Source organism: Otolemur garnettii, unplaced genomic scaffold, assembly GCF_000181295.1.
Source record: "Otolemur garnettii isolate 467f Iridium unplaced genomic scaffold, OtoGar3 scaffold00041, whole genome shotgun sequence".
NCBI classification, from domain to species: domain Eukaryota; kingdom Metazoa; phylum Chordata; class Mammalia; order Primates; family Galagidae; genus Otolemur; species Otolemur garnettii.
This window is the reverse complement of record NW_003852436.1, coordinates 6,286,074-6,302,695: the sequence shown is the minus strand read 5'-3', so window position 1 is coordinate 6,302,695 and position 16,622 is coordinate 6,286,074. Positions and strand designations below refer to the sequence as shown.

The 16,622-nt window shown below is 40.8% G+C and overlaps 1 protein-coding gene across 2 annotated transcripts in view; it reads left to right on the top strand.

The window, feature by feature from the left end:
* SLC10A7 (solute carrier family 10 member 7) overlaps positions 1–16,622 on the top strand; it is a 298,910-nt gene that overhangs the window by 261,362 nt on the left and 20,926 nt on the right. For both annotated transcript variants that reach the window (XM_023513454.1, XM_003790202.3), the window contains one exon: positions 7,886–7,959. In XM_023513454.1, coding sequence (XP_023369222.1) covers positions 7,886–7,959 — 74 coding nt within the window. The remainder of the gene's footprint in view (positions 1–7,885; positions 7,960–16,622) is intronic.

Below are 16,622 nucleotides of genomic sequence, written 5' to 3'. Positions count from 1 at the left end.
GTGTTCTCTGAGTGGACAGTAAGCCAGCCTATAGTCAATTCGAAGAAGAAAGCACTTTCTGAAGAGGGTGGTAGAGCAAGGCCTCAGGAAGAGATGGAGTTTGACATGAACCGCAACTAATGGCCAGCTGATCATTGATGCCAAAAAGGGGTTCTTGCTGGGACAAGAAGCAGTAATGGAAACATGGACACACACATGAAAAAAATAAAGCATGGTGAGACAGTTAGGAGTAGAGGAAGATTAAAAATAATAACAATAAGTGGAAAGGTAGACTTCAGCCAGATCACTGGGTCTCAAACACCAGGTGATAGCAGTGAGTGACCACAGGGAATGTGGCTAGGCTGTTTATAAGGCTGGAAGTCAGAGCAGTCAGTGGTTCAGGCCTCACATTAGGCACTTGGCTCTTACAGCATTTGGTATGGCAGTAGGTTGATTGTGAACAATCAATATTAACTTATTGATTGATGTAATTTAAAGCATTTTCCCAAGCTAGAGACTGTGATTTATGAAGTAAGAGTGAAGCCCGGAGCCATTAAGTCCAGAGAAAATGTGACTTAATTGGGTGAGTCTGAGAGTAGGAGCTGTTTTATAGTTCTTTTTGTAAATGGCTTGTTGTGTCACCTTAGAAAAGATGCCTGCCTTTCAGTGCCTTTTTGTTTGCTGGTCCTTATGGCAGACGTGGTTATGAGCTCCCCTCATCCTATCTAGACTAGGTAGGAGGCAGATATCCTGCTAGTGGCCAAAACACCCTTGAAAAGGAAGAGCATGAACAGCCACTACAGGGACAGCTTTGGGAAGCTGGGGCTGGGGAGAGGGTGGTGTCACAGCTAGATAACCTCCTAAAATTAAGAATATTCAACATGGAGTATACTGGGCTTTCATAAGGATGTGCAGTTTTGAGATCCTTCTTTTCTGGGTGTTCTGCCTTCACTGAAGTTCCATTGCATTTTGAACTTCCTCAACCTCCTGCACGTTCTTTGATAAAAAGTTAGAACATGGAATTGTTGCAATGGTGCTACAGATCAAAGGTTGTCAAGCCCCGAATGTTTCATTAAACTGTGGGAATTATTAAAATGAACAAAATTTGGAAGATGATTTTCATATTGTTTTCATGCTGGAAGACCCCATAGCTCTTGAGGATTTTATTGGAGGATTGAAAGATGCTGAAGTTTATTGAACTCTGCTCCACACCAGGCACTGTCCTAGGGGCAAATAAAGACCCATGCTTAGAGTAGTTTAGTTAGGTAACTTACCTAAATTCAGATTTTAGTAGCTTAGTAAATTAACCAAAATCAGGTGGCAAGCAGTATGCCTAGAATTGAAATCCATTTCCCTTGGACTTTTCTTTGCTCGTGACTTTCCCACTCTACTAAACTATTTCAATTGCTTTTTCTTTTTCTCTATTTCCCAAGCTAGAGTACAGTAATATCATCATCATCATCATCATTGCTCAGTGCAAACTCAACTCCTGAGCTCAAGCAATCCTCCAGCCTCAAGTAGCCGAGACTATAGGCACATGCCACAATTTTTTTTTTTCCTGTAGAGACTGGGTCTCACTCTTGCTCAGGCAGGTCTCAAACTGCTGGTCTTAATGATCCTCCCTCCTCAACCCTCCCAAAGTGCTAGAATTATAGGCATGAGCCACCGTGCCTGGTCTCAATTACTTTTTAGATTTATCATACTTGTTTTAGTTAGGGAATTTATCGAGTGTTTGAAGAAATTCTTCAAGTTTACACACAAATAAATAAATTAGCCAAAGATTCCAGGAGTTTAAATGAGGACCGACTAGTTTGCACTTTTTGAGTACCATTTGCATTGTCTGCTTTTTGTTCCTTCCCACTTAAAATTAGTGAAATTGCGTATGTATGTGCCTTTTCAGCATGGAGAGCAGCGTGTCCCATGCGTGCACACATGTGGGTGTGGGTGTATGTGTAGGTGTGTGTAGGTAGCTGCAGAGGCTACTGCACTCCTGAGGGAACTTCAGCAGAAAGCCCGGAGAGACCCAGCCCGGGAAATTCAGCTTTCCTATAACACTCTGCATAACTGGTCAGCATTTCTTAGATTTACTGACCTAATGTGTTACCATGCCAGTGACCATTTAAAACATAGTTGAGGGTGATTATTCTGTGTTCTCATTTGTCTGTCTACAGAATAAGGTCTAGGTGAAAAATTTCAATTCTGGAGTCAGACAGACTTGGGATCCAGTCCTATTTAATAGCTGTGTGCCCTTTGTCAATTTTCTTATGTACAAAATGAAGATAGTAATAATACCTATCTCACAAGATCATTTGGAAAATTAAATAATATGCGCCGAAAACCCTCAGCATAATGCCTGGCACACAGCAAGTGTTCAATAAATGTTAGCCACTGTAGACTATTTGTTATATCAAAATCCTTTATATTATATGAAAAACTAATGATAAAAGAAGGGGAATTAGCTTTGCTAGCTTTGTAATACATCATTTTTTACTTTTCTTTGTCACAGTTGCTAGGAAATGAGAGTTGATCCATCAAACTAAGACTCAGCTATCCATAGCAACCTCAGCTTTCTGCAACTTTGGGAAGCTGTCACAGGTTTTTTAGAAAAGTTAAAAAAGAAATAGAGCTGTAACGGGAATCTTAAAATGTATAAAAACCCAGTAGAACTTTCATAGTTGGCCACCTCCCTATATTGACTACCTCCTTCAGTTGACCTACTTTTCACAGACCGGACACGTGCCCATGTACACATCCGTACCGTGGACCTATGTTGACCACCTCTGCATGTTGACCAGTTTGTTACAGTCCTGTGGGTGGCCAACATACAGAGGTTCTACTACGTATAAAAGACGGTTTGGCAGGCTAATAACTCGAGTAACAGAAACCTAGATTGTCACTAGCGTGATAAAAGAAACTTAAAGGAAAAGGAAGAAAGCAAACATTTAAATATTTACATAGGTGTTTTAATCCTCATCAGTACATTTCCAGTTGGATGTCTCAGTAGGCCTCTCAGCACAGCTCCAGGAGAAAGAGGGCGGACTGCAGGGCGGCACAGGGAGAAGGGAGGCGAGGAAGTAAGGCAGACATTGTCATGAATTGTAAGTCTCCTTACCATTTCAGAGCTGAGGCAGCTAAGCCTTGGAGCTCTGGCTAACTTGTTTAGTGCCACATCGCTGTTGACGGACGAGGTCTTCTCTGAAAATGAGCAAAGACAAGAAGCACAGGGGCAGAGGTTAACAAAGGAAAGTGTTTCACGTGGACGTTTTCTCCTCTAAAAACAGTGGGCTGGAACTATCTCAAAGGAGCGTTTCTGCTGCACGTTCTGTGATTCCACTAGTAAAAGCTGACATGTTTTCCTTTGTGGGTACTGCAAAGGAAGGCAAAATAAATATTAGGTGGAAAACACTGATTGAAAGCTTTGAAAGAGAGAATAAAAAGACTGGTTGGGAAGAGAAGGAAATAAACTTCTCCGGGGAAGGCAAAGTGATCAAAAGAATCATTAAAAACAGGATAAAAAGAAGATCAATATTAAAAAGAGATAAGGTAGAGTTAGAAAATAAATAGTAATGTGATTCCTTTCAAGACTGTGCACAGACACAGTAGAGATATTAATCACTAAAAATAATGATAGTCATTACTGCTTGAGTATAATATGCAGGACACTTTGTTTTCTGTGTACTGTCATGACCTCGTGCCATGAAGCCTCCCTGGACAGAGTATGACTAAATGTTGGGTTGCTTACCAAGATAGCTGCTCTGACTCATTAAATTTTGTAGTTTTTTTTTTTTTAATATTTTCTTTCACAGAGGGCAGACTTTTGTCTACAATTTAGGACAGCCAGCTAGCTAGTTGTGTGACTTTAGAGAAGTTGTTTAACCTCTTTGTGCCTCAAGTTCACTTTTTGGACCAACCAGGACAATAGTACTATCGACCTTATAGGGCCATTCTGAGAAGGAAGTAATATTGGCTGCAAAGTACCCAGAAAAGTGTTCAGTGACGTTGACCGCCATGGTGATCATCACGGGTTAGGTGAGCGTCTGCTCTGTTCTCTGTCCCTGAGATCCATCATGTAGAGCATTCTGGTGCCATACAGCTAAAGTACAAGTCCACCCTACTGAGGGGGAATATTGTTATTAACCTTAACTATTCCATTTTTATGCCTTAACATTCTAATCCTCCCTTCCCCCTGATGGAGTTGGTAACATTAGGGCTATAAAGCAGTGTTCCAACTCAAACAAGCCAGAAATCTCCCAGTGTGGGACTAGCTTCAGTCTGCTCACCTGAAGCAGGACAAGTGAGTGTCAATAGCAAGTGCCCTGCTTAGCCACCCTGAGAATGCTGCTCTGACGGCCCGCGGCCTGCACTGCTGACAACCCTGGCAGCCAGCACTGCTCCAACCACCCACGGCCAGTGCTGCTCCGATGATCCGCGGCCAGCACTGCTCCGATGACTTGCGGCCAGCGCTGCTCTGATGACCCACTGCCAGTGCTGCTGACAACCCTGGCAGCCAGCACTGCTCTGACGATCCCCAGCCAGTGCTGCTCTGATGACCTGCGGCCTGCGAGGCTCTGACGGCCCACGGCCAGCACTGCTCTGATGACTGGCAGCCAGTGCCAGATAAAGTCAGTGCTCCTTGGCCAGGGAGAGCCCTGGACATTTTTGAAATGTCCTACGGTCTGGGAAGGAACAAGATACCAAGCAGAGCACAGCTCACTAAAGGAGAAGTATATTGCCAGCCCCTCTAGGAAGAAAACGAAACTGCATGAACACAGATGTAGCAACCACTGGTTATAGACAAGGGCAACAAAAGACTAAAAAGGTCTTTGAACCTGTACCGACACTGCATGCAGTGCTGGAAAAGTGCCAGACCAGGCCAGGTGGTAACCCTGCGTGTCCCACAGTCGCAGGCGGGTGCTCCCCCTGCACAAAAGTGTTTTCTTCCTTATGAATTGGCTACACGTCATATTCTCTGATCTGCCTACTTCAAGCTTTCCCAGTTTCTTTGGGAACTCTGCGTGGATGAGTGACGTGTCTCACCCTTTTTAAATAAGGGAATCTCTGCCTTAAGTTGCCTTTGCTTTCCCATTCTGTACCTGTAAATCTGGTTTTCGCTGACCCTTCCTACTGTTGCTTCCGGCTGAGAGAGGATAGGAAATGCCCCTCTCTGCCTCATTCCTTCAGTCTGGTCCTCTCAGTCATTCGTCTGCTGCATCTCCCCTCTTTCTCCGTAATCATGCTCGAATGACCCATGTCCCTTTTCTTCTCTTCACCAGGTTTCTTGGAAACACAGTCCTCATGACTGTGAATCCACCGTACTTCAAAAGCACTTGGTCTCCTCCCCAGGCCTCTTCGGGCCTTCTCTTCCATTTTCTGTTCCATTAATGCTTTAATGTTCCTCTCAGTCTACAGGATCAAAGTTTATAATTTCTCTTTAATTCCTCCTCCTCTCTCAAAGCAATAATAATAATAATAGCAACTAGTGTGTATTAAATACTGTGCCAAATTCTTAACAACCATTGATTTATCCTCACCATCACACGAAGAGACAGGCAGGATTATCCCCATTTAATATATAAGCAAAAGGATGGTCTGGATTTAAAATCAAGTGTGTTTGCCCCCAAAGCCTGTGCTCTTAAGCTGTTTGGATGGTGTATTACAGAGAAGTTAACAGTTGGCAAAATAATTCCATCTCCACATCTCTTGCCATCATCTTCTGTCCTCTCAGTGAATCTTCAGGTCCTTACGGCTCCCTGCTTCCTGCCTGGCCTCACCCTCTTCAGTATTATACCATACAGACTGATTATCCTCCTTCACAATGGGTCTGGTCATGTCAATCTACTGTCCCAAACTCTTCAGCAGTTCCCCTCCCAGCTTATCAAATCCATACTCCTGGTCACCAGCCAGCATCCCTGCATGTAACTCAGCCTGAAAGGTCTACTCTTAGCCCCCTGCCCTGCACTCCCATACTGCAGTCTCACTGTCCCCTACCTAAGACACACACCTGCATGTGCCAAAACCTATTCTTTAAGGTCCAGCTCAATTGTTATTTCCTCCAAGGAGATTCTCCTATGCTCCACTATCACCTCCCACTTTCCCCACCAAGTTAGAGGTGATCTTTTGCTGTCCACAGCACGTCACCTTTCTTTTTTGTCTTTCTCTCCTCTCTCAAATGCAGCAGAACCTCTGTAAGTTGACCACCTAAGGGACTGTAACAAACTGGTCAACACACAGAGGTGGTAGGCATAAGGAACTAGGCCTACTGTACTGATATGTACAGGTGGTGCATGTCCAGTCTGTGAAAATTAGGTCAACATCAGGAGGTGGTCAGGGAGGTGGTCAGCTGTGGGGTTCTACAGTGTATCTGTATTCCTTTCATCTCTCAGCCCAGGCATTTACAGACCCTCATAGAGCTCTTTCCCCTACCATAAGGAATAAAGGGACGAAGAAACATGTCAGCCATGTAGCACAATGTTTAAAACACAAAAGGGATATCACAGTGTAAATATAAGAATAAAATGTGGAAACAGTCAGGCAGTTTTATTCTCAAGTGAAACACATCAGGGGAGAATCATCACCTGAGGTGAAACACAAAAATTTCAGTGTGGAAAGTTGTTATCAAGAAAGAGCTGGAAATAAGGCTAGTTAGGAGGCAGGAACATACGTGCCTTTCAAAGAAGAGACCAAAGGGCCATTTATATGTTCTCCCGACACAAGCACAGGGAATGAAGAGGAGTCGAGGGCTCTTCTCCATCTAGAGAGTATAGAACAGAGACAAAAGGATGTGGATCTATTTAGGGAAGATGTTTCTCCTGGCAAAAGTTATGCATGGAGATGGCGGTTACTAAGGGAGATCACAGATCTCCTTCCTAAGAGATCTTTAAAATTGGGTCGATTGTTATTAATATATCTGCAACTGTACTGTGCAGTTTCTGGAATATTTTCCCATTTGCTAACTAAGTCTTCTGTCAGAATTCAGGGAAGGTACTGTCACTCTACTGTCAAACCCTGATTCCTGCAAAAAGAAATCATTTCCAAAATATGAAGGCACAATAACAATAATTATATTTCTAACCTTTTAGCCTAATGGTTCTCTAAATCTTTCTGATGTAAAATAGGAAATCCAATAATGATATCCAGCCCCAGTATTGACCCCCCTCCCCATAACAGGTAGTTAGTTTTGGCTAAGCTGGATTTTTTTGTTATGCTCAACGTATTATGTAACCGTAGTAGAACATAGTAGTTATAAGCATAGGCCTAGGAGCCAGACTATTTGAATCTTGGCTCTGTCACTTAAAAGCAGTGGGCTCTGAGTAAGTTACACAGTTCTGCGTTCCTTAGTTTTCTTATTTTCATGTAGGGGCATTGTGTTACTTACCTCTGGGGCTGTTGTCTTTACCTGTAAAGACCCAAGAGAAGTGCCTGATACACAGGTCCCTGCTCAAAAAGTAATAATTATGGTTTTTACCAAAACATATGATGTTCAATATTTTGTTCATACCAGGTATTTCTCAAAAGTGTGTGTTTGCTACCAAAAAGATGTGTTGCTCTTTGAAATAAGCATCTTTGGAGGTACGTGAGCTCCATCAAGCCTCTGGGTAGTTAAGTGATAACCTAGAGAATTAGCTAGAAGAGTTTTTGCTGCATCATTCTCCTAAAGTCCTGTGATCTTAGGAGACCTCCACCACATGTTTTTAAAACTGTTCTCCTTTTCATGGATAAATGACTCAGAAGTGATTCTCTAAAAAACAAAAAATTCAGACACTTCTGTACATTTGGAAGTAGAATTACTTCTGTCATCAGGACTGATCAAAGGGATGTTAACATGAAGGTAGGTACTGCATTTGATTTCAGATATGTTATACAGGCTTTTACAAAAGTATTTATAAAAACTTTTTCCCATCCTTAGGAATAATTCGGGCTTCACACCAGCAGACACAGTGGCTATCATTTTCTGTTCCACACACAAGTCCCTCACATTGGGTAAGTGATTCAGAGAGTTAAAAACCATACATTATCCTCATGTAGTTACTATCCGATGACTTTGAAACTCAAGGAACTCCTGTAAAGTAAATGGAATGGGGTACTGTCCACTCTGTTGGATGAAGAATAATCATGAAGTGAGGATGGGTTAGTATTTTGAAATACTGTTATTTGGTCAAATCAATCTCAAAAGGCCTAAATTTTACAGCTTAGAATTTAGCTTAATTTGTAATCATGTTTTCAGTTCTCCTGAAAGATTATCAATGTAGAATGTTAACATTAGAGCTTGGGTAGGGGCAGAGATGGGATAGGAGACTGCTTGTGAAAAAGGAATTGGCAAAACATTTGCTTTAAAAGGCTGTAGAGTTGTCCCTGGAAGATGTTAATGAAATGGGAGCTCAAAGCAAGGTAGGAATGTTGGTACTCTTTTTTTTTTTTTTTTTTATTGAATGGTAACTATGTACATTAATGCACTTCTGGGGTACAGTGTGGGGTTTTCACATGCAATCTGAAATACTTCCATCAACTGGTCAACATAGCCTTCATGTCATTTTCTCAGTTATTGCTTTAAAATGTTCACATTCTACTCTTAGAAAGATTCAACTGTACCCCTATAAGGTAAACCTCAGAAGTAATCCCTCCAAACCCCCTCCCTCCACCCATTCCCCCCTCCCTTCTCCCTCCCCCTCCCCATATTCTTAGGCTATTTGGTTATAGCTTTCATATAAAAAGGTTTAAATTAGTTTCATAATAGGGGTGTGTACATTGGATATTTTTTCCTCCATTCTTGTGATACTTTACTCAGAAGAACATTCTCCAGCTCCATCCATGTGAACATGAAGGATATAAAGTCTCCATCCTTCTTAATGGCTGCATAGTATTCACAAACTGTGGTATATGTACACCAAGGAATGTTGGTACTCTAATTTAATACTGACATTAGTTTGACGTTCATTTCCAAATGTTATGTTATTTCTCTAAAGAAACAGCATAATTGTTATTAACTCAATCAGATTATCACTAAAAGTGGAATAAGTATTTATTTTTCAGACAAAAAATGGAGTAAGGAGAAAAATGCTATTTTCTACTTAGCTTTACTTGATTTAGTGGCATTATCCCAATAACCTGTTAGACAGCCAGAATCTAGGGTCATTAAAAGTCATTGAGCACTTAGAAGCTTTACTGAAATATACATCATTCACAAACTGCTTGAGGTGGTGGACATGTTATGGCAGAACCTCGTATTAAAAATTCTTCCAGGTTTTTGTCATGCGACTCAAATTTGAGAGAATGCAGAGTTATAACATGGCTCTAAGCCTCCTTGTGTTAAAGAAATTCACTCTGTAAGCTAGATATGAAGGCATCTCAAGTGTGTTTTGGGGGTTTGTTTGGCCAGGGCCAGATTTGAACCTGCCACCTCCAGTATATGGGGCTGGTGCCCTCCTCCTTTGAGCCACAGGCACCACCCATGCACCTCAAATGTTTTTGCAAGTCCCAAGCATAGTAGTCTGACAGAGTCTATTATCACTCTTACCAGATTTGGAAAATGACTTAGAAATTGGACAAACTCTTAAGGAGCTAGACTCTAGAGCTTCAGCTTATTTGAATAAATTATGTATCTACCATCCAGATAGAAGTGTTTTTGGTTTTCTTGGTAATCATCATCAAACTGAAGTTGAAATAGCCTTGGAAGCCATATTCTAATCCTGATTTTGTGACCCCGGACAAATCAATGAACCTCCCTAAACCTTAGCTTTTTCATCTGTGAAATGGGCAGAATAACACTCACTTGGTTAGGTATCTAGCACAGCACTTGGTAGACCACAGGCAGCCAATACATGACAAAGTGTGCTCAGTAATTGTGCCATGAATAGATTACTGTGGACTAAATGCGATAGGCCATCTTTACAAGCTTGCTGTGCTACCCCGCACATAGTGGGTGCTCTGGAAGCTTAGCTACTACCATTCATTATTAATAACTATAATAACAGTTATACTGTGTTGCCACTCCCAGAGTTCCAGTCCCCAACCCCTGCCTTCTAGGTTTTCCTGTAACAAGTGTTTAGTGGCTGACCTCTAAGAAGTCATCATGTTCTTTCCCATGCGTGTTGTTGAGGTGTGATATCTGGTGTTCCCAGTCTTCTAAAAACTAAAGTACTTTTACAAAGTGAAGAAGTCCAGAGGTAGTTGCTGCCAGACTCCTCTGATGGGGAGTGCAGGGGTCAAATGCCCGCATCCCTTGTGTACATGCTGAACCACGGCTGCAACAAATACATGTCTACATATCTTCATTGGGCTTTTAAACCTGACCCAGGGATTTACTTTTGTATAAAAAACCAAAATGGATTTCGTTTGTTCTCTACAATGTTTTCCTGTGCCCGTTGAGCAAAGAGCAAGGCACGCACCCAAGAAGCATATTGCAATGCCATCAGTGTCCTGTTCTTTTCTATAAGCAAAATATCTGCGCATTCGATCTTTTTTTCTTATTTTATCTTTTCATTTTTCTTAATCCCAAAGCTATACTCTTCTTTTTTTTTTTTTTATACTTTCTGAAAGATGATTTTCAGGCCAGCATACGGGTAGTCTGATCTCATAGTTTTGCTAAAAAGGATTGGTTCGCTTGGATTTTTGTTTGCTTTTGCAGTGTTTACCCATGAAGTAAATACTTAGATCCTCTAATCAGATTCTGTATTAGTTTGGTTATCTAAGTAACCAGATAGTATAAATGCTTACTTTCTTTGATAGCATGACACACCTAAGCTCTCTTGGAATTATAAGACTTACCTAATCTATAAATATTCACCTTGGGTCCTATACTGATACTTCCCCAGGCCTCAGTGTCTGTGGCCCTAAGATTAGGTAATTTTACCTCCAACTCAAATATCTGTTATGCCTTGATCATACCTGGCTTCCTTCCTGCAGTCTCCTAGGTAGCATTTATACAAGTGGCCTCTTGGGTGCTTCCTTTATCTCAGAGAGATCGCCCTATTTCCACATATAGCAAGGGGATGTCTGGATGCTATTGTTCAAATGGCCTTGCTAGGCCCTATAAATTTACTGTATCCATTGTCACAAGATCCAACAGCGTGTTTCCCTCTACTGGTGGCCTGCCCTCACTGGTACAGAGGTTATGCCAGGACAGTGACCTGAGCTACAAGCTAATGATTCTCATAGAAATTTTTATCTGCATGGAAATGAAAGAACATCGCACAGAGTATGAAGAATTCATATGTAGAAAACAGAAGGAAATTTCAGCTAATATCACTCAGAGTTATGTCACTTCTCACACTAAAAAGAAATACAACATATTATGATATTCCTATTTGCACTTTAAAATATATATCTTTCCCATTGCAGTCACTATCATAATATTTCTTCTAATGATTTTACGTATATATAACATCTCAAATAGAATACGTTAAGTGAAACTTACAAAATGCCATTCATTCTTATATCCTGTATTTGTATTTAAGAGTAAATTATTGCAGGCTGAGTGGTAGCCATGTAACTAACAGACCACAGATAAAATCCCTTGCTCGAGAAGCTTTCTGAGTATTCTCTTGTATGTACACCTTCAATTTATTTTATTGTTCTTGTTTCTGCCCTCTCTCAATCTCTTCCATGTACTTGCATCCACACACAGGCTGAATTTGATTCATTGCTTTTATTAGTGCATTTGCCATTGATTGATTAGTTCTTCGTATTAGTACTTTTTCTATTGATTGATTGCAGATGAAGTGACTATTTGACCTTTAATTATGAGGCTTCCTATTGAAAATGACATTGAGCTATGGCTTCACATAATCCATCTGGAAAGCCTGACATGGTGCCATTCCCTGGAGTTCATTCAGGAAGAAAGAGGAGGCCTGAAGGAAGTGCAGAGCTATCACTGTGCTTCATCTAAAACAATACTACGGGGCTTGTTTGCTGCTCTCCTAGAGTTTGAGCTCAGGGTTGAGGTAATTTTATATTTTGTCAAGACAGCATCACTTGCTGTGGGTTGCCGTAAAAGCCATGAACTCTCCCAAATTATTATCTAGTTCGGTGGTGATTTGTGTAATAAGGAGAAGGTATTTTATATAGGGAAGATTGAAGAACAGCTTGTACCCTAGTAAATAATGGCTCCGTGCACAGCCAGTCAATAGATCTCATCAAGAAAGAAATTAGATCCAAGATATCCTGTGGAATTGGTATTTTACTTTTATTTATCTTTTTCTCTTGAGTATTCGAATCACTTTACTTATCTAGAGTTTCAATATACATAGAAAACTTTCTCACTATACACTAGCAAGTAAGTAAGTATTTCAGGACATTCGAGGTCCGTAAACAGATGTTTATATATGTTTTTAATGTTTTTAAATTTCAAAGTGAAAGCACATGATCTCAGAGCGTGTCAAATGACTATTGGCCGTCAATAGCGAGACTCCTCACTTTTTCTCATTTCCAAAAGTATTTCTGAATTGAATGAATGCTATTCAAGCTTTCAATAGACTGTCATGATCAGCGCTTATTACAGGCCTACGAAGTATCCTGCCTTTCACAGACACTGATGTACAAAAGCAAATCAAGGCAACCACTCCGCACTTCACTATAGGCCCAGGCACAGATGCACTATGACCTAAGGTATGAGAAACGACGCATTAAGCTAAAAGAATAAGCTTTTTAGTAGGCATCGGATTGTGCAAGGGTGGAAGGAGCACGTACCCGATTCTACTCTGGATTCAAGTTGGGGTTCTCTCACCAAAAGCTGGAACAAATTGTTCAACTGCCCGGGGTCTCCTTTCCTCATGTGTGCAATGAGAAGATGAACAAAAAATGATACTTGAGATTCTTCCTGTGAGTCTGTGACTGGTATTTCCGTTCAATGAAATAGTAACAGTTTCCTTATCATTATGTGCAAAGGAAAAGCTTTCGTGAAAGGAATAATTATGTAAATAATGTTACGAGTATTGCAAGAAAGGAAAGATAGCTGTTGCTTCTTTCTAGAGAGGGTAAAAAGTATCTTCACACTGTCCAAAGATTGTCTGTCATAGGACAGAAAAAAATCTTAAAGAGATCTTGTCTTTTCACTTTACGTGGAATCATTTCTGGGAATGTTACCTGCAAGTTAGACTGAAAAGATCACTTAGTAACCTGTGAGTCATTTTATCAAGAAATAGGAGAGAAAAACAAAAGTTAGCATTTCTTTTGTTCTTTTCTTCCGAAGCTCATTCTATTTGACACCTAAAGAATATTATCTTCATGAAACTACCCTACAACTGGGCCAGCACTTTCTCAAAGCTCTTAACCCAGTAAATCATGTTATCTGCACAGCCTTGAATATTAGTAAGTCAGTACTCACTGTCTTATTCTGTGTACAATGGAATGAAAGCGTAGAAAAAAATTTAAAACTTGCTTCAGATCCTATCTCAGAAACTAGATTCCAGGCCTCCTAACTTCCAGACATGCCCTGAAGATGAATTGCTGTACTGGGGCCTAGTCCTAGACGCTCCATCTTAGCCTGGGTTGGAATTATGTTATTTAATGTTTAGAAGAGAATTACTTCCTGTTGCTGGTTCTATGACAGTTTTCAAATAGTTAACACCTATACTTGGTCTGATGAACAAGTATTTCCATGCGGCCCAGTCATAAGCTAGTATTCATCCCTTGTAGGATATACTTTTTATTATTAACAAAAAGTTATCTCCTTTCTAAAGTAAATCTTAGTGAGTCAGCCTTACATTTCACGAGGCAGGCCTGCAAACTAACAGCCACAGCGCTTTTGACAAGAAGCTATTAAGGTGGAAATAGAAATTCGGAGGAAAGACAGAAAATAGAAGACTATGTTTGGAGTGTGGCCGTAAATGTGTTTCTGTCACGCGGCGCGCCCCCAGAGTTACGGTTCTGTACGGAAGGGCAGTTTGGGAGCCTCTGCCATTTGACGGATTCTTAAAGGTGCCACTGAAATGATGGATCCAGTAGATTTTACCATCACACTAAAGAAAAGCGAAGGAGTTTCTGTCCATTTTGTGCTATTTTGGGGTCGGCATAAAGAAAGGGAGACGTGTTAAGTTCTTAAAATGCTGCACTAATGCTCCTCAGAGGCTTGTCCGCTATTTTATTTTTTTAATTCTGAATTTGGTGTCCGAAAATCATGACTACCATATCTTAGACTTTGTAATCAAAATTTAGGAAGTCCCAGAGGTTCTAGATAGCAAATATGAAATTAAAGATAATAAAACGTCTTTGAAGGATCCCAGCCTGACCCTCAAGTATCATTCATCTTAATGATGTGCCAGATGGTCACCTGGAAGACCAGTGCCTCTGTCCCTGTACTTCTCCTCCTCCTCCTCCTTCTCACAGTTTCTGTACCAGGGACTGCCCGACACTTTTAACCACAACCTACATTTCGAAACGCATTTCACAATGTAATCCAGAATTGATTTTGCAACTCACTGAGGTGTCATAATCCAAGATCTGAAAAAGAGTGCTTTCTACTTTGCTTAAGGAGAAGGTTTTATCTCCGTCCTCAAACATTTACCATGTAAACTTTGGTTTCTGTAGTCCCTTTTTCAATGAACTTTAACTCAAAGTTCTGATAACATGTTAAGAACCAGAGCTAAATTAACACTCTGAGTAATTCTTGGCTTGCATAATATAAGATTGCTTATATTTAGATACTTATTTTATTCATCTTCTGTAATAGAGTTCTATACCTTTGACTTATTTGACACATTTTCAATGGTAATAATAATAAGGGTTAACATTATTTGGGTATTTAATAGGTAGTTACATGAAGTAACTTACTTTAAAATATTTCTGTGTTGGCCCGGCACCTGTAGCTTAGTGGTTAGGGCACCGACCACATATACCTAGGCAGGCAGGTTTGAACTCAGTCCAGGCCAGCTAAAGAACAATGACAACTGCAACAAAAAAATAGCTGGGCATTGTGGTGGGAGCTGGTAGTCCCAGCTACTTGCTGAGGCAAGAGAATCACTTAAGCCCAAGAGTATGAGGTTGCTGTGAGCTATGATGCCACAGCACTCTACTGAGGGCAACATAGTGAGACTCTGTCTCAAAAAAAAAAAAAATTAATGAGTAAATAAAAATAAAATACTTCTGTGTTGACAGTGTGGTAATTAAGTGTGTACTCCTTAGTGAAGACTTCAGAGCCAGGGACACCCAGTTGCTCTTATGGAAAAGTCTCACTATATGTCCAGCTACTGTTTATGGGAAAGGAAATACTCCAGAGGCAGCTACAACAAATACTTTTGTTATCTATTTTTCTATCAACCAGAGACTTGCTAAATAGCATAGTGAATTGAGAACAGGTTTGATGAATGAAATTAATGAGTTGTTAATTTGCATGATAAAGGTAATAAGTGGGTGCTCATTGATAATGTGGGCTACCCAAAACCATTAGAGACACTTCCCACTTGCTAAAGGAAACTAGCAAATGGGGCAGCCTGCAAGTGAAACCTCCAGGGATGTGATAGAGGCTTGATCCCCAGGTGGTTTTGTGTCCCTCTTTGGTTGGGAGGATCTGTGATTGTCTGAGGCTGACTGGAAAGTCACTGAATCCTGGAATGTCACTGTGAGGCTTTGAAAGGTCTTGTCCTGCATGATGCTATGAAAACACCTGAAAGGTCAGGGCTGGGACTGCCATTTCACAGGATAGTTGTATAAACTATTTCTGTGCTTGATTGCTAGTTTGTGTTGAGTTTAAAAAATACCTATATGAGGGGCAGTTTACTTTCATTAGAACCTGCTGCCAAGGCCCAGTGCAGTGGTTCACACCTGTAATCCTAGCACTCTGGGAGGCCAAGGTGGGTAGATTGCCCAAACTCAGGAGTTTGAAACCAGCCTGAGCAAGAGGGAGATCCCATCTATAAAAATATCCAGGCGTTGTGGCAGACACCTGTAGGTCCAGCCACTCAGGAGGCCGAGGCAAGAAGATTACCTGAGCCCAAGAGTTTGAGGTTGCTGTGAGTTATGATGTCATGGCACTCTACCAAGGGTGACAAAGTGAGGCTCTGTCTCAAAACAATAAAATAATACAATTATTTTATTTTATTGTTTGGTGCAATATTGTTTGTTTTGTAAGGTGGTAGGACTATAGCTAATCTTTACCTACCTTAAAGTTTCTTGGGGCACTACACATTATCTCCCAGAAAGAATCTGGGACTTACGCATGACCAGGTTTGTGTAGGTCCCTTCCCAAAAGTACTTTGCATGCACTAGTCAAATGTCTCCCACATGTCACATGACCCCCACAATCACCCAAATAACAAAAGTGAAATTCCAAAGTAATTTATAGCTTATCCAGTCACATTATCCCAAGTGTCAGTGATAGAAATCAAGCCCAAGTCTTCCTGTTAGCCACCATGTCCAGCTGCGGTGAGAGTATACAGAAAGAGGCCTGTGCTCTGAAACCTCCCCACCATCTGCTAGCTATGAAAAGTTCAGATTAGATGATCTCTGTGGCCCTCCTAGTTCTAATGTTCTGTAATTCTCTAATTTTGAAAGGCTTAAATATTTAGCTTTAGAGTTTTGAGCCCTCTGGATGGATAACATAGATCAGCATTTCTCAAAGGCTGGCCCTCAAAATTACAGCAAATTGCTTCCTAAAAGAAATAAAACATTTTTTAAAAACTAGATTACTGGGTCTTTGCTCAAGCCCACTT